Source organism: Protopterus annectens, chromosome 6.part0, assembly GCF_019279795.1.
Source record: "Protopterus annectens isolate FY-2018-M chromosome 6.part0, PAN1.0, whole genome shotgun sequence".
In the NCBI taxonomy this organism is placed as follows: domain Eukaryota; kingdom Metazoa; phylum Chordata; order Ceratodontiformes; family Protopteridae; genus Protopterus; species Protopterus annectens.
The window spans coordinates 1,534,662,543-1,534,686,708 of NC_056737.1; the positions used below are offsets into that span (position 1 = coordinate 1,534,662,543).

Here is a 24,166-nt window from a genome sequence, read left to right on the forward strand (position 1 = left end):
ATGGGGAGTACTGGGTCCGTGGTGTAGTAAAAGTCGGCACTGAGGATTCCAGTTTTGAAACAGACAAGAGAGGGATTATCGGTACCGAGAGCGGGCTCTGAGCCGAAGCAATAGCCGCAGTAGAAGTCATTCTCGGCTCCGAAGAGGTCTTTGGGTACTGATCTCAGAAGAGAGATGGGGGACGTCAGTGCTGAGGGTAATGGCAGGCAATATGGTCAGAGCCGAAACCACGGTAGGAACCGTAACCGTCTGTGCTGAGCGGCGTCAAGGAAGTCATGACAATCTCTGTAGGGGCCACTGGAGCAGAGCTCGGAGACAAGGTGGTTAGTACTAAGGAGGCAATCCTGTGCTCCATGGAAGTCTTATGGGCCTTATGCTTATGAGGCTTGCCCCTATCACCTGCCGGTGAAGAGGGGTCAGAACGAGGACGTTTTTTGTCCATAGATGGAGGGGTTGAGACCTCCGGTGCAGAAATAGCCTCAGAAAAAGGAGAAGGAAGCAGGCCTTTGAGAATTAGTTTACTCCTTCTTTCATTCAGCATCCGCTGACTGAAACTGGCACAAATGTCACAGGGAGGTTTCACATATAATTGTGGAACCCCCAAACAGTATAAACATTCTTCATGTAGATCACTATTCGTGAGTTTACCATTGCAGGAAAAGCAATGCTTAAACCCCAAAGTCCCTTTCTTTTCAGACATACCACAATAAAACAACTAACTAGAGTCAGCAGGACTAAGACAGAATATGTGTGTGAATGAGAGGGAGGATAGAGGAATGGTGAGGATGCAAGGAGTAGAGGTGGCGAAGGTGTATGAGTTTAAATACTTGGGATCAACAGTTCAGAGTAATGGCGAGTGTAAAAGAGAGGTGAAGAAGAGAGTACAGGCAGGATGGAGTGGGTGGAGAAGAGTGTCAGGAGTGATTTGTGACAGACGAGTACCAGTAAGAGTGAAAGGGAAGGTCTAAAAGAGGGTAGTGAGACCAGCTATGTTACATGGGTTGGAGATGGTGGCATTGACAAAAAGGCAGGAGTCAGAGCTTGACGTGGCAGAGCTGAAGATGTTAAGAGTTGCACTAGATGTGACAAGGACGGACAGGATTAAGAATAAGTATATTAGAGGGTCAGCCCAGGTTGGAAGGTTTGCAGACAAAGCCAGAGAGGAAAGATTACATTGGTTTGGACATGTGCTGAGGAGGGATGCTGAGTATATTGGGAAAAAGATGTTAAGGATGAAGCTGCCAGGTAACAGGAAAAGAGGAAGGCCTAAGATAAGGTTTATGGATGTGGTGAGAGAGGACATGCAGGTGGTTAGTGTGACAGAACAAGATGCAGAGGACAGGAAGAAATGGAAACAGTTGATCCGCTGTGGTGACCCTAACGGGAGCAGCCGAAAGAAGAACAACTAGCTAGAGTAAAGAAAGGAAGGAAAGAGAGAGGAAATACCAACAATGGTATTCAGAATGCCACAAGGGTAAAAAGGGCATTTACCAATGATGGTACAAAAAAAAGGGATACCCGTGGGTAGAGCTGAATAAGATATCAATAAATAGAAGAGTTTGAGAGGAAAAACTCACAAAATACTATAAATTTTGAAAAACACAATACTTAGCTGGGGAGCTCGGTGAAACGCTGCTATATGGCTGCAAGGCAAATGAGATCTGAGGTAACTGGGAGAAGGGTGTTGTGGGTAGTAACTTAGCTCGAGAGTTTTTGGTGCACGCGAGCTTGGTATTAGGCCAACTCGGTTCCGAGGGCTCGGAACCAAACCCATCAGTGATGGCTAGGAAGAAGATTAACAACTTCAGATTAATATTTTATGCACCAAGTGCCACTGGTCAAGGTTGTGGCTAAAAATAAAGCTTGAATTTAGTCACTTTAACCAGTTAAAACGAAAAGGTATATAAAAAACACAAGTTTTGAAGTCTGAAAAGCCACACAAGAGGGTATAGGAAGGATGTATCCAAGTGTTTACAAACTGCAACACCTACCCCGTGTAAGGCCCTATATTATAAGTTCTGGAAGTATCACATCTAACACAGAAATCACATAGAATCTTACACTGTGTCACTATAACATCTACCACTCTATTCCAATTTCATATATTACAAAGAATCTTTCTTCTAATTTTCTTTTGCCATCTCTCTGACAACCTAAGGCATAATGATTAAGGTGTTTACCTTACAGACATAAGGCAAAGCATTTCAGTCTCACCTTTGGGAAACATGTCTAGGCTTAAAAAGGCCCCCCCGGGGCCAGTAAATCACAAATATACATATTTATGGAGCCATGATAAAATGAAGTATTTAGGAGTATGGATTAAAACGAATTCTGGTGTGGCAACTAAAGATATGTGGGAAGAGACTAAACAAAAGAAAATACAAAAACTGAGAAATGGGAAGCTCTATTTTATGGATATGGATAGCAAGATACAAGCAGTTAAAACAGTTTAGTCCTTTTAGTTTTATACACAAGTCAGGCATACTTTTACCAACCAGAGAAGTTGTGGACAGCAATTAATAAAGAGCTGAAGGATTGTATCTGGAAGGGGAAGATGGCAAGAGTCAAGTGGGATAAGTGGATTCTTCCAATAGAACATGGAGATCTGGGATTACTCAATCTGAGGGGGTATTTCAGAGCTGCACAGTTAAAGCTCATGTACATAGCAGAAACAGAACCCTGTAATTCAAAGTGGAAAGGAATGATGACACAATGGGGGGGGGAGCTCAAGTAACAAGGACAAATGGGATACTGGATGCAGATCCTTAAGGAAAATAACAATAACCATACTGAATATTACATTCATAAAGTAGAAGAAAGTATTCTAAGAACTAAGCTAACATGGGAATGAAAAAAGGAGATTTTGCTGATAGGGATGACTGCAATTAGGGTACAGAAAATAGGCAAGAAGGGGCCTGAATTTGTTGGAGAAAAATGGCAAAAGTACCAAGATACTGGGAGCAAATAATTAAGACAGAGAAAGACAACAGAATGGGAAAAGATCAAGAATTTATTTGGACTGCAAACTATAGATTGCCTTCCCTTATCAAGGACTGATATCAGAGTAAAGGCAAAGAGAAAGAAATAGGGATCTCCTAAGTGAAAGACCAGCACTGGTAGAGTTTTTAATAAAATCTAGAACATAAGCTACTGTTAAAAAAAGGAATAATTAGTACAGCATATAAAATATTGCATGATAACTATAAGAATCAATCAGAGGAGGTTAGAAAGGATTGGGAAGAGAGACTGGAAAAGCAATTCTCAAAGAAATAATGGGGGATATATGTATGTCTCTCAAATATGGAACAATGTCTAGAATAGTTAGGATTTTGCTTTTATGTGTTTACATAGGTATTTTATACCCAAAGTAGACAACACAGAATTTTTCCTCAGGTAGATAGCAAATGCTAGATGTGTGGTGGGGAAGAATGAGGTGATTAAGAACATATTGTCTGGGAATGTTATGAGTTGGCAGACTTTAAAAATTCCCTGCAGACTACTCTCAGAAATACTGGACGAGCAAAATTAGCATGACTAATGAAATGACTTTTTTGAGCTATGATACAGAATCAGAATTGCCTACACATGGTAAGGTCCGAGTCTAATAATGGTAGCTGCCAAAATAGCAATTACTAGTATATGGAAATCAAAGTCTAAACCAACTATACTAGAAGCAATATAGTAACAAGAAATAAAACAAGTGGAAATGGGAAGGGAAGGATCAAATTTCATGGAATAAAAATGGAAATTGTGGGAGGAATACATTCAGATGAGGAATTAGGTTTAAAATAAGGCAGGATATGAATGAACTGCTCAATGTTTGACAGTGACTGGATAGCGTATAAGTGATGTATACTGTTTGCAACTAAAATTATGTTAATATGGTTTGTTTTCATTTATATAAATGTATGACTGCTTATATCATAATTAACCAAAAAAAATCTTCAGAACAAAAATAAACGTACGCACTCTGGCATACAAAAACAAAGCAGTGATCAAACATCTATTGTTATGGTAATATCAACTTACACAACTGTACTATGTTTTCCTCATATTGATCACTGCTGGAGTGGCCTTAGCTATATGGATAGATTACCACAGCTAACTATATTTGGGAGAAGAAAGAAGGGTCCAGGAGTACATGGAGAATGGTCCTAGCAAAACTTGATCCAGACCTAGAGAAGAAATCAACTTATAGGGAATTTAAAAGTATGCACAGGGGACCAGATAGTAGCTTCTACAATACTTCAAGAATTCAACCTTTTCCAAAATGCCATAGATGAAGCTAAGGCCCTGGTATAGTGGGCCTTGATCCTGCTGGAATAGTTTTATCATTGTGAGTAAAACAAAAGGGAATAGCTCCTAGACAATTGTTTGGAAATGCTCTGTTTTGATAAAGTTTGTCTCTTCTTACAGTCACAAGAAATGAATAACTGACATGAAGATCTGAAAGATTCAGTTCTGTCAAGATAGCACCCCATGTTGTCTGTGGACATCCAAGGTATGGAGTATCCTTTCTCACTCACTTTTAGGTTCAGGAAAGAAAATGCACTGATGAATAGTTTGGCTTAAAGCAAACGTGGATACCACTTTGGGCAAAAAAGACGCATTAGTTCTTAAAGAAACTCTCTTCCTATGGAAAATACATTTTAAAGCACAACTTAGACCTGTGGCTGGAAAACATTTTAAAGCACAACTTAGACCTGTGGCTGGAAAACAATTTAACCCAGGACTGCCCCCTGTACTACTGCTCTCCTCAAACTCTCTATGGTATGTTCCAGTTATTCTCATTATGGGTAATATATAATTAATCGACCATGGGATGGATAAAGCCAATGTATAACCAAATAGGATAGGTTATTTCAAGCACAAAAAGCAAAACTGTCTAAAATTAAAGTGACACACAAGGGCAGCTATCCTAGTACTTATCTATGAACTTATGAGCAGAATGTTGAGCACAGATCCTTAAGAATGTAACACAAAATATTATATTCCTAAAGTTGCAAAAAGTACTCTAAGAACCAAGTCAAATAGGGAATCGAGAAAGGAGATTTTGTTAGTAGGAATGACAGCAAGTACTGGTAAACAAAATAAGCAAAAGGAACTGGAATTTACTGGAGAAAAACTGGAAAGGAAACAAGGTATTGGGAGCAAACAACTAGCGTGGGGAATGATGGAGTTGGATGAGCCAAGCAGAAGTTTGGACTGCAGGTTAGAGACTGCCTTCCCTACCAGGGACTGATATTGGAGAATAGGCAAGGAGAAAGGGAAAGAGGAATCCTACATGAAGGACAAGCTCTGGTAGAGTTTTTATTCGAGTCTAGAACAGAAACTGTTGTTAAGAAAGGGATAATTAATGGGGCATATAAAATACTGCATGATAACTGAAAGAATCAATTAGAAGAGGTTAGAAAAGGTTGGAAGAGACTGGGAAAGCAATTTACAAAGGAAAAATAGAAGGGCATATGGGTGTCTCACGGTTTAAGATTTTTTTGTTTGGAAGTATTGGCATAGGTATTTTTCCTAGTTCAAGCAGATTTCAGATTTTTCCTGAGGAAGATAAACGCTAGAGGTGTGATGGGAAAAAGAGTGTTAACTGGGAAAATATTTTTTGGGGAGTGTAATGAGTTGACAGATTTTAAAACTTCCCTCTGGAGTACTCTGCCAGAAATACTCAGGGAAAGTGGCAAACGGCTGTAATTAAAGAAATTATTCTTTTGAGCTGAGACACAGGATCTGAATTACCTAGACATAGTAAGGCCTTACTAAGTTTAATTCTATTGTTTGCCAAAAACAATTAGAAAATTGAAATTAAAATCAAAACCAGCTGTAACTGATGTACTAAAAGAGATAAAATAACTGCAAGTGGTATCTTTAGAAAAAGGAAGGAGCAAATTACATAGAAATAAATGGAATTTCTGGGACAATGCATGAGGAATAATGTTTAGGAGGATGAATAAGGCTAAAGAGAAGGTAGGAACGGAGCAATTTATATAATGCTGGAGTGAATGACAGTTGTTATAAAGAAAGAAAGAAAACTTATACGCAATATATAATGTGTGAATAACATTAATATGGTTTGTTTTGTTTCCTATTAATGTATGTATTTCTTTCACTTAAGTGATAATTTAATGAACATGTTTAAAAATTGGTATAAATGCCAACCACAAACTCCAGTATTATGTTGAGGACCTCCACAAGATAAGAAGACACCAAATAAGCAGTAAAATGTATCATTCTAGCTTCATCTGGTGGAAGCCCCATCAGTTGCTCAATCTCGGTCAGAAAAGAGGGCAATCTCCTTGGAATGTCTGCTACACCCACTGTCGTACATTGCAGAGAAGAGGCTGAGAGTAAGAAAATCCATATAGTGAAAGGTTCAGCATTTAGAACTCCTCATCTCTTGTCTCTGTTTATATTGACCATGCATGTGGCAATAGCCAAAAAGCAATGTGCAAATAGTAATGCAATAGAAAGAAATGTTAAAAAAAAACATAAGGAATTGGTTTAATAAACAGCAGTTAGGAATTCCCTTATTATAAATTACATCACACGGTCTAAACACAGAAGGTGATTTTTAGAGAAGTACCCCATTACAATTTTGTAAAGACAACAGCAGCACTTCATCTACAGCTTACACATTAACTTCCTGAACAAAAATTAACCACTTCACCAAGAACACGGCTACCCAAACCACCCTCATGCTTACTCCATCCAGCTCTTCTCACATCTCCTTTAAACACCGCATGAATAGAGCAAAACAGTGTGAATGTATTAATATGCATTGTAAATCTAACGTGTTGTCTCCTCTTATACTCAAGTCACTATCTTCTTTCATAGAGCAGAGCTTGTGGTCACAACATCTGACCTTAATATTGCAGGAGCTCTGCCATAAGGCCCTGCACCTACAAGTTTACTGAGAATTTTGTCAGTGTTTAGTGTAAGCATTCATGAAGAATACTGTTGCATATTAACTTTAAATCAGTTAAATACATGCCTGCTGTGTGACTGAAAATCTGTGAAATAGTCCGTGCACTCTAAGGATCTCTTACTAAATTGGCCACTGTCCCTTTCTGCTTGACCCGTAGTTTATACTGCATATGCCAGTTTTTTAGTCTCAGGAAATGACAACCTGTTTTTCTTGCATCTCTTTGTTAATTGCTTTGTTATGGCTATAAACTGATTGACCTGAGTTATAAAGTGACCTGACGGTGAGAAACCAATACTCTTGGGTTTGCTTTGCTCCCCTACCCTACGCCCAATTTCCACCCACTTCCTCTTACTCTAACATTATACTTCCTACATACACATTTCACTTGTGATTCTTATTCCACAACTCTTCCCAATAACCGTACTACTTCTATACGTATACTTCTGTTTCTTTTTTCCTACTTCCCTATCTCTATTAAATTTTTAGCCTCCCTCCCAACTATCTTTCTCCCTCCAAAACTGCTTTTCACTATATCCATTTATAATCACAACCCTCCTTAAAAGTACCTATCTATTCCACATTGCATCTTTTCTTTTCCCAAACAACTCCCCATTTCTTCTTATTTTTAATATATTATTATACTGAAACCTTTAATACTCCTCTGTTCCTTAAGATACCAGGACAACCTACTACTCTTCCTTTATAGAAAATACTTCTCTCCTTACCTGTCCTCTTCCAGCTTTCAGAATCCTCCATCACCAAATCTCCTACTGTCTTTCATCTTCTTGTTCCCTTCTTCATTGCTACTTCTCCACTACCTGACATCTATAAAATACAGATTCCTGTACTTAATTATGCTACTCTACAGCTTATCCTCTATTCTTCTCCTTCTACTGTGCAATCGGTCATCCTGCCATGACTCAATAATATATTGCGGTATCAATCCAACTCTGTCCCAACCACCTATCCATACTTTATCTTTACACTCTCCACACATTGCACCAAACCTAATATTGCCCCTCACCTTTATTCCAAATACAGGCTGCTTAATTGCACTTCAACTCAAACCAAAACAAAATTAAGTACAAAAATCGTCTCCAAACACAAGCATGCATAATTCTGCAATATACTAAAATCCTTCTACAAGGAGATATGCAGCCTACACCTGGCCCCACCTATCACAATGAACACAAGGCTATTTCTCGCCCACACACTTCTGTAACCCAACAATGGCCAATCCCTAAGACTGGTGATCTAATTTTTGCTGCAATAAATGTTAGAAGTATAAGAAATAAAGCTGCGGAACTACATGCCTGGATTACCCAAAATAAGCTTGATGTTCTCAATGTAAATGAAACTTGGCTTAAACCCAGCATACATGACTCCGAAGTTATACCTCCTGGCTATATCATCTGTAGTGAACATATAAAGAGGAAAGGTGATGGTACTGCTTTAATATTTCCCAATACCTACCTTATTTCCCCTTACAGCAAACCAACACCAAAATTTAGTTCAGCAGAGCTTCTTATTGCTTTCCTCAAAATCAACAATTATAAACAAATATGTATTACTGCATCTATGTTCCTACTGGTGACAATACAGCTACACTGGAAGATATCCCAAGCTGGTCTCCCCTCTCAAAAATACTGGAAAAATGTATCCACAAACAAGTTATGCAACACCTACTTCAGGAAAACCTACTTACACCCACTCTACACGGCTTCCGCCCCAAACACTCCACCACAACTGCACTAATATCCTTCATAAGTACTATATTCCTTGCTCGTGATAACAGTAAACTGGTCTTCTGCCTATTCCTGGACATCTCCAAGGCCTCTGACACGGTCTCCCACCCTCTTCTTCTGGCCAAACTATCAAACCTTAATTTCTCTCCTTCTATTTCCTGGTTTTCCAGCTATCTCTCTGATCATCTGCAATCTGTCAAATGGCTCTCTGCTCTATTCCCCTCCCCTCCTAGTGAAAATGGGAGTCCCCCAAGAGTCTATCCTTGGCCCACTACTCTAATATTTTCACTAATTTACTACATACCTCTTTGTCCACAGTCAACCCTTATACAATATGCCGATGACTCAACCATCATCATCATCATCGCAGACACTCCCTCAGACCTCAACTCTGCCATCCAAGCATCCTTTAACTCCATAGAATCCTGGCTCTATGACAACAAACTAATTTTCAGCCCTAAGAAAACTAAGCGCTTACTCTTTCTCCCCAAAAACCTCACTAATCTCAAAACTACTTTTACTATACAGTCTCACAATAACACTTCTATCACAGTCGAATCAAGCACTAAACTCCTAGGAGTCACAATCGATGACCAATTTAAGTTTGATTTACATGTGTCTAGTTGTATTAAAAAGATGCACCTAAAACCTGGACTCCTTTACGGCAACAAAAAGTTAACAAGCAAGGCAAAAATAACTAACTTGCATACCTTTTTCCTAGCCTGTTGTATAGCTGTCACATTCTTACTAATCTGAACTCCTCACCAAACTCGAATCAACCTACAAAAAGGTGGCTAGATTTGCTGCAAACCATACTTATAAATCTCACCACTGCCTTTCCCTAAGACTATTAGACTGGCTAAAATTACCCCACCAGCTCCTCCTCTCTCAACTACAAATAATTCACTCAATCCTATACCAGTGCTCTTTCTGTCCCAGCCTTACTCCTAATATCTATAAATATTCCCCGAATAGGCCTCTCTACAGCTCTGACCAAGACCTGTTACAAATATATAAGCCCAAGACCAAAACTGGTTGCAACCACTATAGCTACAACAACCCTACCATATCTTGGAAAAAACTTACATTACAAATTAGATCCCTTAAACACCCTAATCAATTCAAAACAGCCACTACAGAATACCTAAAAACTAAATGGTCTTGCCACTGCACTCATCCTCCCTAAACTACTTTCCCATGCATCAAAGGCACCTATCACGTCCTCCCCTCCCACTTACACTCTCTCCCTGTATAATCTCACTAGCCCCGTTTTCCTATATAATCTCACTACCCCCCTTTCCTTGAGTAACTTATTATCTTATCTTTTAGCCTTTCCACCTCCTTTATGCATCTCTCTTCCTCTCAACTCTGCTCCCATTCTCTCTCCTTTATTGTAACTATACAAGCCAAAATGTCTACAAATTATTATTTGTAACGTTGATATATACCAATTTATGTATTCCATCTGTACTGTTATAATATTTTACTCTTGCCACAACTTCTTTACCAACTACTATTGTAAAACTATACACACACTGTATGTATGTAGTGAATAATAATGATTGCATTAATGTAATTTCTTCTGCAAATAAACTGTATCTCACTCTGGAACTTTTCTCCCCAGGTCTCTGCTGAAAATGGGCCACTAAGCTCAGCTGGATTAACCCAGTCAACAAATGTAGAATAAATAAATATCCCACATTGGATAACCATAACATTTCCACAAGAAAAAAAAAATACTAGATGATGTGAATGTCAATTGGTTGGACAAACTCTAACTCTTCTACATCTAATATGAACTTCTATGGTTTTATACAACTAATTAATAGCCCCACACATTACAGCAAGACATCAAATTCTGTATTAGACTGGATCCTAGTATCACACCATAGCAAATACTCCATCGCAGGTATAATTAGAAGTTATGTACTCACCATAACGTTCCATCTGAGTAGGTACTTCATTTGTCTGCAACCTGTGGGTCTCGGATCCGACCTCGGATCCGAACGGCAGCTTTCCAAGCTTCAAGATCCGAGCTCCTAGCGCCTCCCCTCTACCCACAATCCCCTGTCACCACCACACTACCTCAGATCAGTTTTGCTGTATCACCTGAAAAAACCTGTAATAAACAGGTTCAGATATTCTCAAGAATCAGAAAGATCCTAGAAACCCGATACAGGTTAGGGGGATGGCAGGGGGGGATGGTTGCAGACAAATTAAGTACCTACTCAGATGGAACGTTATGGTGAGTACATAACTTCTAAATCTGAAGTAGTTACTTCATTTGTTCTGCAACCTGTGGGACAGAGTCCCCAGCTATCTAAACAAAGAAACCTGGGTGGTCTATGGGAGGATATTCCGAAGCACCGCGGAGCCAAAGGACGCCCTGCTTCTAGAAATCATGTCTAGCTTATAATGAGAAATAAACGTATGAGCAGAAGACCAAGTGGCTGCTGAACATATGTCGTCCAACGGCATCCTGGACCAGAAGGCTGCAGAAGTTGCGATGGACCTTGTGGAATGTGCACGGATTTTGAATGGGGTTGTTTTGCCTGATGCCTTATAAGCCTGAGAAATACATTGACAAATCCAATGAGCCAGTGTCACTTTGGATATAGGTTTTCCCATGTATGAAGGAGCAAATGACACAAAGAGTTGATCAGCCTTACGAACATCTTTGGTCCTGTGCAGGTAAAAATGTAACTGTCTATGTACGTCTAGTGTATGCAACATGTATTCTCCCTTATTTTGAAAATTTTTGAAAAACACTGGCAGATTGATAGTCTGATTGATATTTGCCACAGATGTCACTTTTGGTAAGAAAGACGGGTTAGTCCTGAGAGACACTCTGTCATTGTGGAAAATAAGATAGGGAGGTTTCATGCACAAAGCTTGGAGCTCTGAAACCCTTTTAGCAGAAGTTATGGCTACCAAGAATGCTGTTTTCCAGGACAGAAATTTAAGGGGTACAGAAGCTGCAGGTTCAAACGGAGGTTTCGTTAAGGCTTGCAGAACAAAAGGTAAGTCCCAAGGGGGAGTCACGGATTTCACTGGTGGCTTGAGAAGGAAAACGCCACGCAAGAATGTCTTACACAATTTTGTAGATGCTAGAGATCCTAATCCGTCTCTCACATGAAAAAGGGATATTGCTGCCAACTGTACTTTGACCGTTGATGCACTGGCCCCTTGTTCAAAAATCATGGACAAAAAATCCAATACTGTAGGAATCGGAACAGTAAATGGGTTGAGACCTTGGCTGTTAGCCCAGATAGAAAATCGTTTCCACTTACTATTATAGATTTTCCTGGTGGACGGTTTATGAGCCGCTACCAGAATAGTTTTCACTGGTGACGAGATACCGGGAGTCCTTGCCATTAGTGGAACTGGATCAACCAAGCCGCGAGCTTGAGGTTGACCAGGTTCGGTGTTGGGCACCCCGTTGGGTGCGATATCAAATCTGGAATGGGATCCAGGATTAAGGGGGGGGGGGGGACTGTGAGACCGCAGGTATGGAAACCAGATTTGACGAGGCCAGAATGTGGCTATAAGGAAAATTTCCTTCGCAATTTTCGGATTGAGAGACCACTGGTAAGGACTGAGAATTACTCGACTCAATTTGTCCGCCAGAATGTTGGATCATCCCGGAATGTGCGTTGCTATCAGAAAGCGGTTGGTGGATATCGCCCATTCCCAAACTCTCATGGCTTCTCGACAAAGAGGGTAGGATCTGGTTCCCCCTTATTTGTTTATATACCAGACCACTGACATATTGTCCGTCTGTATTGCAATTGTTCCTAGAGGTAGATGGTCTTGGAGAGCCTGCAATGCTAGAAGCACTGCCCTCATCTCCAGAACATTTATGTGCAAAGCGGTCTCCGATGAGGTCCACGTACCTTGGACGTTCCTGCCCAAACAATGCCCCCCCACCCTAGGCGAGAAGCATCCGTGGTTAACGTGACCTGGGGGGGGATCACAAAAGGTCTCCCTTGCCTGAGTTCTGGGGAGTGAAGCCACCACAGGAGGGATTCCGTGCAAACTCTGCTCAGGGGGATAGGAGTGTTCAATGGGTGGAGTAACAGTGACCATTGAACTTGGGAGTGTCCACTGTAATATACGCATCCTTAGGCGAGCATGGAGACAGAGGCCGATAGCCGCTGCCATCGAGCCTAGTGCCCTCAGGACTAACTCCGCCGGTGGGGCCTTGGTGCGAAGAAGAGCCAAAACTTGGAGTGAGAGGCTGGACAGCCTGTCCGAGGTCAAAAAGTCCCAAGAAGATCGGGAATCTAGCCTGGCTCCTATGAAATCTAATGCTTGCACAGGATTAAGAAAAGACTTTGGTATGTTGACTGAGATGCCCAAGCTGTCGGCAAGAGACAGCACATAGTCTCTCGCGATACAAAGTTGATGCCTGTTGGTTGCTGTGAGGAGCCAGTCGTCTAGGTACGGAAAGACCCTTATGCCCTGAAGCCTCAGGTGGGCCGCAACCACTGTCATGACTTTGGTGAACACCCTGGGGGCTGAGGTGAGTCCGAACGGAAGGACCCTGAACTGGAAATGACTGGCCCCTAGCCGGAAGCGGAGGAACCTCCTGGACCGTCTGTCCATTAGAATGTGGTAGTACGCGTCCTTGAGGTCTACAGCACATCCAGTCGTTCTCCTGCATTAAGGGGAGAATAGATTGTAGAGTGACCATCCGGAATTTTTCTTTAGGAACAAACATGTTCAGGGCGGACAAGTCTAGAATGGGCCGGAGGTCCCCCGTCTTTTTTGGCACTAAAAAGAACCTTGAGTAGTAACCCAATCCAGATTGGTCTGGCGGGACCCGCTGGATGGCTCTTTTTTCTAACAAATTTGAAATCTCTACGGTCGCCGCCTCTCTTTGATTGGGTGGGACATCGGGGAGGCGACCACCTGAGGGAGGACGAAATAGGAAGGGAATTTTGTAGCCTCTGGATATAATTCGGAGCACCTATCGATCGTTCGTGATGGGCTCCCACATTGACAGGTGCTTCGTTAAACACCCCCCGACTATCTCCAGAGCAGGACAGTCGGGTAAGCCCTCAGGGCTGTTGCGCGGGTCTCTCGGAAAAGGGCTCCCTAGACCCGGTTACTGTGGTCCCCCTCTGCCTCTGGGCCGGCATCCACCCTGCCCTCCTCTGCCTCTGGAGGGCACGGAGTCCGAAGCTGGATAGGATTGCTGAGACTTACGGAACCACAGCTTCTTTTGCCCTCTCTGATTCCTTGAGAAGGAACGTTGGGGGCTCGAGAAGCAGACTCCAACGGCAGACGTCTTCCCGTCCTTCTCGCTTTGGACTAGTGTATCGCATATGGTCTTGCCAAAAAGCGAAGAACCGTCAAAGGGTGCGTTCGCGAAGGATGCCTTGAAAGGTTCTGCGAAATTACAAAGACGGAGCCAGGCGTGACATCTCAAGACAACATCTGCTCCGCTGGCCCTTGCGGCTCCCTCCGTAGCATAAGACAGTAGCCGCATGGACATATTTGAAATGGACTTGAGAGTGGCCATGTGTGTCGAGAACACGGTTTTGTCCTCGACCGACATGGACTCAGGAGGGGCTGCAGTGTATTCCTTGATCAAATCCCGTTGCAGCCTGATGATATGCGCCATATAATTCAGTGCCCTCACGGAGAAGGTTGCTGAAGCAAAGGTCCGCTTCCCTATACAGTCCAGCGCCTGGGACTCCTTGTCCGGCGGGTGTACCGTGGAGCTCTCCTGGGAGAGTTCTCTTTTAGTGGCAGCAGCCACCAACATGGCATCAACTGGAGACCCTTTGGCCCAAACCTGCCTGTCTGAAGGGGGGCTAAGGATTTTATCCGGTCGGCGTGGGATAGGCTCCACGGTGTCGGGTTCCTGCCAAGCCCTGGTAGTCAGGAGATCTACCAGGGGATCTGCCGGTGGGGACACACCCAGGAGGTAGATGGGCCCACTTCAAACGCCTCCAGAAATACGGACTCATCCGAGGAAGGTTTTTGGGCAGACCACCCCCCCCCCCCAATACACAACATTTCCATGATGTCTCCAAAGGAGACATCCTCGGGGGGTGACCTTGGGGAACCTTCCCTTTCCTCCAAGTCCGTATCTGTGGTGACGGACTCGGTGGAGTCCAAGTGCCTCCTTTTACACGTCCGTTTACGAGGCACCTCCTCTGTGGGACTATCAGAAGAGGACTCGTCAACGGCTTCTTGTTCCTCCGAGGGAACCAACTGGAGGATCTGAGCAGGCAGTCCCGATGGAAGGATGATGGAAGTTAGGCCCGTATGCAGTGGGGGGGTGGAGGGATCCAAAACCCGAGTCGGGGACCTGGAAGACCTCGACAGTACCCTCTCCACTACCTCGAACGCCGCGGGAGAACTACTCTCTTCCGGCCCCGAAAGTAGTCTACTCGGCTCCGAGATGGGGATCGGGGTCGGAGCCGAAGCCATTGATCCGAAAGGGAGGTGCTCTCCGACATAGGCGGCGCCGAAGAAGCACCTGCTCACACGGATCCGACGCCCAGCCCACGGCCCCGAGAGCTCGGATCCGTGATACTCAAGGGTATGGTCGGTGTCGAGAAGGCTTGGGCCACTGGCGCCGACAAAACCCCGGCTCCGAAAGGGCCTGGATCCGAAGACTCCAAAACCCGGATCCGGGTTGAAGAAGGAGAAATCGGGGCAAATATTGAAGCTGCACTCCCCCCCTGTGGAGGGGGGGGCAGGAGCACCCCCATCTGCATTTGGGTCTGCAAAAACAGACGCATCATCCTATCCATGTCGGCGTCGGAGAGAGACCTAGTAGATCTAGAGGAGGTCGTAGAGGCGGGTCTGGAGGGCCGCCTCGACGACCTTGAGGGTGATAGGAGCTCCTCCTCCGGCTCCGGTGAGAAGGAAGGAGATCGGAGCCAAGAAGGAGAAGGTCCGGACACCCTCGGAGGTGATTTAACTGTTTTTGAAGGCGGAGCCGAGGGATGAGGCTCAGCTTGCCTCTTGTGTCTGTGCTTCTCCCTGTCTTTGGTCCTGTGCTCCCTAGAAGGAGAAGACTGAACTTCCTTCGTACTCAAGGCAGTAGTGGGAGGTGGAGTCCCAGCCTGAGTCGAGGGAATCAGGGGTGTAGAAGTTACCTGGGTAGCCTGCACCTTGGAGGGAGAGGAGGAAGAGGCCTCCTCCGGGGGAAGCAATCCCGCCAGAATAAGTCTGTTCCTTCTGTCCCTCACAGCCCGGGGGTTGAAGGCTGCGCAAACCTGGCAGTCTGAAGATAAATGAACAACCCCCAGGCATATAACGCACTGAGTTTGGCCATCAGCTGGGGAAAGCTTATGGCCACACCCAGTGCACTTTGAAAAAATAGCTTTATGGCCTTCGGCCATTTTGCTGACACACACACTCACACGCCCAAACACCTAGGGGAAGGGTTTGAAAAGAAAAACGCAATCCCGAAAACAAAAAAGGGCAGATAAACACTCACAATGCTCTCCTTTTAAAGTTTTAAGGTTTTTTTGAAAAATTTTGAAAGAAATTATTCACTTCCCTGTCTAAGCTCAGGAGCTCTTCACAAGATGCTAGTCATTCAAGCCGCATTAAAAATGATCTGAGGTAGTGTGGTGGTGACAGGGGATTGTGGGTAGAGGGGAGGAGCTAGGAGCTCGGATCTTGAAGCTTGGAAAGCTGCCTATCGGATCCGAGACCCACAGGTTGCAGAACAAATGAAGTAACTACTTCAGATCATGAGACTGTCTCAGTGATCACCTCCCAGTCTAGACAACCAGACATCTTACACATCCGGTTAAACAGCATGTTTATAAAACAACACGTTACCCTTACAAGTTTCACCCAGGAATGCTCACTACTACACTAGAGCCAATTAACTGGAACTTTATAAAAATCCTTCACTTAGACAATGCTGTAACTGAATTCAATACAACTTTCCTAAATATCCTAAACAGGCATGCACCTCCTAGAAGGAAGAGAATGAAAACAAATAATGCAATCTGGCTATCCAAAAAGAGCAGAATGCTAATGTAATTTAAAGTCTTCTTTCTTGATAATACAACCACTGAAGTCACTCAAAGCAAACTATTAGTCGTGATAGTGGATGATCATCTTATATTCGACCTGCATATACACAATTGCATAAGAAAAACTCAGCAAAAACTAGGGATGCTTTACAGGGCGAAAAATGTCACTGATGCAACTAAAACTAGTTGGCACTATTTATCTCCTCCCCACTCCCATGCTTATTAACATCCAAGCTTCTCAAAAATTAAAACCTGAGCAATGATATAAAGTTGCTAAATTTGCATCACACACTGCTTTCATACCCCACCACTGTATAGCACTGAAAATCCTAAAATGGTTAGAACTGCCACATCACCTAACATATACACAACTTCTTACCACCTATAAAATTATCCAGCATACATTTGCCTGTCCAGCACTAAGAAACATTCTACACAAAGAGGTTCCTAGTCGGTCAATGCGATCCAGTGACCAAAAACTCCTGTCCGTCTTCTACAAACCTAAGGACTGGAACTCCTTACCTGTTATCCATCAGGTCTACACCCTCCCTCCCATCTTTCAAAATCACTCTGAAAGACTGTCTAGCTACAATCTGGCTCTGTTCTTGCTCAAATCCAGGATAAACTACTTCCCAAAATGTGAACAGGTATCTTTTCATTCCTTATACTTCCTTAGTCTCCCTTCTTCACTTACTTCCTCACTGCTAATTCTCTTCCCTGACTTTCTCTCTAAATATACCATAAGCTTGTTTTTCCCTCACTTCATATTGCAATTCCTATTTGTATTAGACTAACTTAGTTTTAATTTCTCTACAAACTAAAATTTCTCTAAATATTAAATGATTATCATATACTTAGTATTGATTTTAACAAATATTTTATACTGCATCTAATTTGTTATAATTATTTAAACTGTAGATGTTTTTGATTTATTTTTAAAGATTGTAAAATTATTACTCTTTAAACATTTTGCAATAATTTTGAGATTTCTCCTGGGGGAGTCTGCTGAAAATTAGCTTCTACCTAGTCAGACTTTCCCGGTAATCAAATGTCAATAAACAGAATATTTATTTATGTATTTAAATACTGGGATGTGACAGAGTATTGTCTGCATGCACAGGTACAATGGGATGCACCTATAAAGTACAGTTGTGTACACTTACCATAAATATAGATGTTTGAGTGTATTCACTGTTGCAGTCATTACATTTGGGTAATCTGCTGGCAGGTTGCCCTTAGTCGGCCTGATTAACAAAGTCTTGGGTCCTGCGTCGGTTGCTATCCCTTCTTCCATGACGTCAGGGGTATAAAACATGCAGCCGACATCATTACCTCGGTTTTTCTTGCCCCAGATGTCAGGTGCCCCCCGAATGGGGAGCAAAATATAATGTTAAATTACAGCAATATACCTCCAATCAAAAGCAAATACACCAAAAAGGCTTTTAAGCATAGGAACAGAAAGTAGAGGTATAGTCAAAGAAAAAACAGTAGGCTGGAGGGAGGGTAACCAAGACTGCAACAGTGAATACACTTGAACATCTACATTTATGGTAAGTGTACACAACTGTACTATGTTCTTCATGTTTCACTGTTGCAGTCATTACATTTGGGTAGATTCCCAAAGCCATGCTTGGTAGGATGTATTTATACAGCATTAGGACCAGTTATAAGGCCCTGAAAGACAGCAGTGGCAAAGCCAGCTCTGGATTTAGAGAAAATTGATAAATGGTAATGCTTGGTGAAAGTATGAACTGAATTTCAGGTAGCAGCTTCTAGAATATCCCTGGTATGAACACCTCTGAGAAAGGCTGTATATGAAGATGCAGCCCTAGTGGAATGAGATCTGATCCCCTGGCTTTCTGTGATGCTTGTAGCAGAAATTAAAGCAACGGCTTATCCATTTAGAAGTGGTTTGTTTTGATTTTTTTTGTTTTCCCTCTGCCCCAGCAGCAAATGCCACTAGCAGTTGCTCAGATTTTCTTCGAGTTTTAGTTCTGTCCAAGTAAAATTTCAGTTGTCTGTGCACATCCAATGAATGCAAAATCCGTTCCCCTTTGTTCTGTGGATTGGGAAAGAAAGTTGGCAAATGAATGGACTGATTAAGAGCCACACTGGATACCACCTTGGGCATGAAGGATGGAATGGTCCTGAGTGCCACCTTGTCCGCATGAAAAATGATGAAAGGCTCCACTGCCATAAGGGCCTGTAACTCGGATATCCTTCTAGCTGTAGTAACTGCCAGAAGGAAGGCTGTTTTCCAAGAAAGAATTTTAAGTCTGCAGTAGCAGCTGGCTCGAAAGGAGGCAGAGTGAGTTTTTCCAATACAAAGTTAAGGTCACAGGCAGGGGTTGGAGCTCTCCTGGGTGGTCTCAGGTTCTTGGCCCCTCTGAGGTACTGCTTGAGCAGAGGATGAGAGAAGAGGAGAGGGTTCTGTGTTATAATGAGCTGAAATGGCTGAGGCGTGGATTTTAATGGAGGAAAAAGACAGGCCCTTGTGAAGCATCTCAGTTAAATATTGTAAAATCTAAGGTAAATTGGGCGCTGCTGTGCTCATTCCTTGAGATTGATTCCAAGCACAGAATCTTTTCCATTTGTCAGCATAAGATTTTCTAGCACTAGGTCTTCTCACCTCCAATATGACATTCATCACAGGTTTGCTGAGGGATTTTAAGGGTGAATTTAAGTGATTAGCCAAGCTGCAAGGTTCAATGTAGGGAGCTAAGGGTGCAGAATCTGGTTCTCCAGCTGAGTCAGTAAGGAAGGTGTCCGAGGCAGGTGCCATGGGGATATTAGAGAGACACTTGGCAGGAGCGGGTACCAGTGTTGGCGTGGGCAGTCTGGAGCAATCAAAATAATTTTTGTTCTCTCCTGCTTGACTTTTAGCAGGACGTTGGAAAGCAGAGGCAGAGGGGGAAGGCACAGACTGATCGGTTTTTCCAGCTGAAGGACAGAGCATCCACTTTCCAGGCTTTTTTGTGCGGAGTTCTTGTGCAAAACTTGTCCAACTGGTAGTTCTGGGAGGAGGCAAATAGATCTATGTCTGGGCTCCCCTATCTGCTTGTCAACATATTGAAAATCTGTGGTTCCAGTTTCCATTCGTGTGGGTCCATGAGATTTCTGTTTAGAACGTCTGCCAGAATATTCTGCTTGCCTGGCAGGAATTGAGCTTGTAGTTGTACTTGGTAGCTCAAGGCTGTGTACCACAATGCCGTGGCTAGTCTGCAGAGGGGGTAAGCTTGTTTATGTACCACATAACCATGGTGTTGTCCGTCTTTACCATTAGTTGTCCTGGATGAAGGTAGTCCTTGAAGGCTGTCAGAGCATTCTGTACAGCTAGCACTTCTTTTTGATTGATATGTAGGTGCATTTGATTTGGGCTCCATTTGCCCTGAATGCACGTCCCTGCCAGATGAGCACCCCATGCATAGTCTGATGTGTCTGTAGTCAGGGTTTGGGCGGCAGGGGGTGGTGTGAATGACAGTCCCTTGTTTTGGTGGCAGGCCTCTGTTCACCATAGGAACTCTAGGCGTAGACAAGGTATGACAGGAATCATTGTTTCCAGGCTGTGACAATGTTGACTCCATAAACTTTTTAAGTACCACTGAAGTTTCTAAATATGCAGTCTTGCATATGGAATCAGAAGAATGCAGGAGGCCATGAACCCCAAGGCTTGCAGTATTTGCCTTGCAGATAGCAGGGTTTTTGTGGTCACCTGTTTGAAGTAAGTCACCAAATGAATTTGCTTTTCTGGCGTGAGGAAAGCCATCTGGGCAGTTGTATTCAAGCTTGCACCCGGGAATGTAATTTTTTGAGAGGGTAGCAGTTGTGATTTATTTTCATTTATGGTATACCCTAGACAGGTTAGAACCCTTTTTACAAATGTCAGATGTTGTATAAGTATGGCCTGGTTTTCTGCCTAAATTAGACAATTGTCCAGGTATGGATATATTTGATTATTTCTTTGCCTGAACAATGCAATTACTGGAGCCAGGTACTTTGTGAATACCCTGGGCGCAGTAAACAAGCCAAAGGGCAGTGCAGAGAACTGATAATGCAAGTAGCCTGCTTTGAAGCCTAGGTATCTTCTGCAAGATTCCCCGATTGGGATGTGCAGGTAAGCTTCTTTTAAATCTAGAGTTGCCAACCAGGCATCCTTGACTAGCATAGGAAGCAACTGGTGAAGAGTCAGCATCTTGAATTTTGGAATGTCCAGAAATGTGTTTAGAGTAGACAGGTCCAGTATTGGACGCCATTGATTTGTCTTTTCTGGGTACCAGGAAAAGTCTGGAATAGAATCCTTGTCACTTTTCCTCTTCTGATACTGGTTGAATAGCCCCCATGTTTAAGAGAGAAAGTACTTGTTTCTGAGCCTCCGCCCACTGATTTGGGGGCAGGTCTGGCCACCCGTTTGGTGTTGGCAATGTGTAGAAATGAAATCTGTATCCCTGGGACACTACATTTAAAACCCATTTGTCCTGGGTTATGATTTGCCAGTTTTCTGCATGAAGAGCAATTTCCCCCCAAAAGGGGAGGCTGAGAGGTAAGTGCTTGGTACTTTTAAAGGAAAGTCATTGAGACTGTTTACCATAGGGTGGTGTCTTGTTATTTCCAGATTTGGAAGTGGAAGCACTCCATTGCTTAGTTCTGAGAGTCCCTTGGGACTGAAACCTGGTGCTTTTGGTGTGTCTGGGTTTGGCTTGAGAGGATCTGGAAAGAGCTGGAAAGGACTAGTTCTTAGTAGGCCAATGTCTACTAAATCTTGGAGGTTGCACTTATAAGAAATCTTTCACAGTTTGCATAGATTTAGCTTGATCTTCCATCTTTTTTGAACTTCTTCAGCCTTATTGCCAAACAGATGGTCCTGATGCAAAGGAGCATCCAACAAATTTCGCTTTAACATGGTCAGGCAGAGATTGCTCCTTGTTCAGTTGAATGCAATAAATCCTGTAAATCTTTAATTTCCACATAGTCAGAAATCAACTTCATTTTCTGTTTAAGCAGTCCCATGATATGTTGTTGATATTTTAGCATATTAAATTGACAGTTTAAAGCCTTGATTGCCAGGGTTGCAGAAGTATAAACCTTTTTACCCTATCTATCCAGCACCCTGGAGTCTCTATCAGAAGGGGTAGGATTTTTTAGCAGTAGAAGCCTTAATGCCCTTGGGCCCCAGAGAAATGGTTTCTGGGTTCACAACAGGATTTTTGAAAAGGAACTTGTGGGACTCAGGAACTCTGTAGTATCTGTCAGGTTTACTAGGAGCCGGATGCAGGGAATCAGGGGCCATACTGGATTCCAAAAACACATTATCAACAATGTCTAGTACAGGTGGTATAGTCAAAGGCCTACGCTGAGGTGGAAGAAGGAAATCCCTAAGCCTCTTTTTGGATTCAGAAAATTCCTGACTTTCCCAGTGGAAATGCTCTCTTAAAGTACGTAAGGTTTCCCCAAAAAAGTCCTCAGGGGGTAAACAGAGGGGATGGAATCCTCTGCATCAGAATCCTCATAAGTAGGTATGGCCAAATCCAGGTCATTAGAAGAGTGAGAAGAAACAGAGTCCTGTTCAGAAGATTCATAGTCAAGCTCAGGCCTAGGCCTCTTAGAAAGGGGGGGGGGGGGTTGACTACCCCTGATTAGAGTAATTAAATCTTCAGACATTTTGATCACTTGTTTTTTAGACATAGGGGCCTGAACATGTGGTCTGGGCGTCATTTTTTTAGACCTAGATCGAGATTTAGGCCTTAGTATAGAAGGTGGATTTGGTTTAATATGCAAGTCTGTAGGCCTTAACACACACTCAGAAGCCGGTGCCTGCACAGTGGCTCTGGACCCATCCAAGGTAGAGACATCCATGGGTTCTATAGGTGAAGCATTTCGCGGCATACCGGACTCCGAATGGGGCTCAGTAGAGGCCTGCAAATCAGAAGTAGCGGGTATCAGGGGTTGCAAAAGCGCCTGAGTATCGGCGAACTGGCAACTGGCTTAGGAGAAGCGTTGTCGGCAGTTTTGGATCTCAATGGTCTGTCTCTGTCTTTTTCTTTGCATTTTTTTTGGTATTCCAGTAGTCAGATGGCTAACCGACATCATTTCTGGATAATTAAACCGAGAACCAAAATATTTAGAGGCAAAAATGTACCGATGATGGATAGCGCGCTGATTAAATAAAGCACAAAACCGACAGCAAGGTACGTCGTGGTCAGGGCCTACGCAAGGAGTACAGTACAAATGAAAATCTTTATGTATTTGCTTCCCACAAGTAATGCAATTATTAACTTTTACTGACATCGGTGAGGAGCAAGAAAAAGTTTCCCCAATGGGGTACTTAGCTTTAAGTTGAAGACTTCAGTTCTAAAACTCGAAAACGAAAATTTCAGGAGTCGGCCGACCAGCACTTGCGAACTGCTTCTGCTTCGGGCATAGCACGGCAAGAAAGACTGAGGTAAGACATCGGCTGCATGTTTTATACCCCTGACGACCTGACGTCATGGAAGAAGGGACAGCAACTGACACAGGACCCAAGACTTTGTTAATCAGGCCGACTGAGGGCAACCTGCCAGCAGATTACCCAAATGTAATGACAGCAACAGTGAAACATGAAGAAATCATGTGCTATAATAAAGGGAAATGGTGAAGTGCTGCTGCTCTTATATATTACTTTCCACCTTTCAACCATTTGTATTTCTACAGTTTATAAAGTGGTCTGCACTAAAAACTTACCTGCAAAAATCCATATCATTAAATTAAACCTTAAATGTATTTGTAATTCACACAGATGAAAGCACATATGTACAACTAATTGTTTCAAATCAGCCAAGAATTACTTGGGTCATGCTAATACACTGAAAAGGTTACAGACTTACAATCATATCATCACCCATTTCAATGTCAGAACTTCCAGAGGCAGCTCCACGAAACCTAGTCTCACTCATTGTTTCCTGGGATTGGTTTTTCAGATGTATGTCTTTGCTGCATTAACTTTAGTACTTATCAACAAACTAAGAGAAAAATAAACATAACCAGATTAGCATGCTAACTTTTGCTAAGTTTACAAATAACAAAATGTACAAAATATCAGGAAAAACGACACTGGCATTTGGCATATTCTTTCTTCTTATTTGACACCTGTGATTAATTGTGCAAAAATGTTCCAAACTTAATGCATTTTTTCATAAGCAAAATCAATTTCATTTTAGTAGAGATAATAAGAAGTTATGTACCTACCATAATGTTCCATGTTAGTTGTCTTCTCTCGCCTTCTTTCTTGCTTGATGGGTTCGGAGCCGATCCCTCGGCTCGACTGCACTTGCTAAGCTCGAGAGTCACTTTTACCAGCTCGAGGCAGCCCCATATCCCATGATGCAAGGCGGTAAGTACCCAGATCTCGTTTGCTGACAAAGGGCAATAGCACCAAGCATAAAATACTTCCCAAAGGAAGAAAGAAAACTTACAGATGGAAGAAGGACCAGGTCTGAATGGTCTTC

The 24,166-nt window shown here is 42.8% G+C and overlaps 1 protein-coding gene across 1 annotated transcript in view; it reads right to left on the bottom strand.

Annotated features, from left to right (window-relative positions):
* The window catches only part of LOC122804843 (protein mono-ADP-ribosyltransferase PARP9-like), a 1,196,663-nt gene extending 1,172,987 nt beyond the window's left edge, over window positions 1-23,676 (bottom strand). Inside the window, exon 1 of the mRNA XM_044074996.1 lies at window positions 23,546-23,676. Coding sequence (XP_043930931.1) covers window positions 23,546-23,614 — 69 coding nt within the window. The 5' untranslated portion in view covers window positions 23,615-23,676. The remainder of the gene's footprint in view (window positions 1-23,545) is intronic.
* Between the last annotated feature and the right edge of the window lie 490 nt (window positions 23,677-24,166).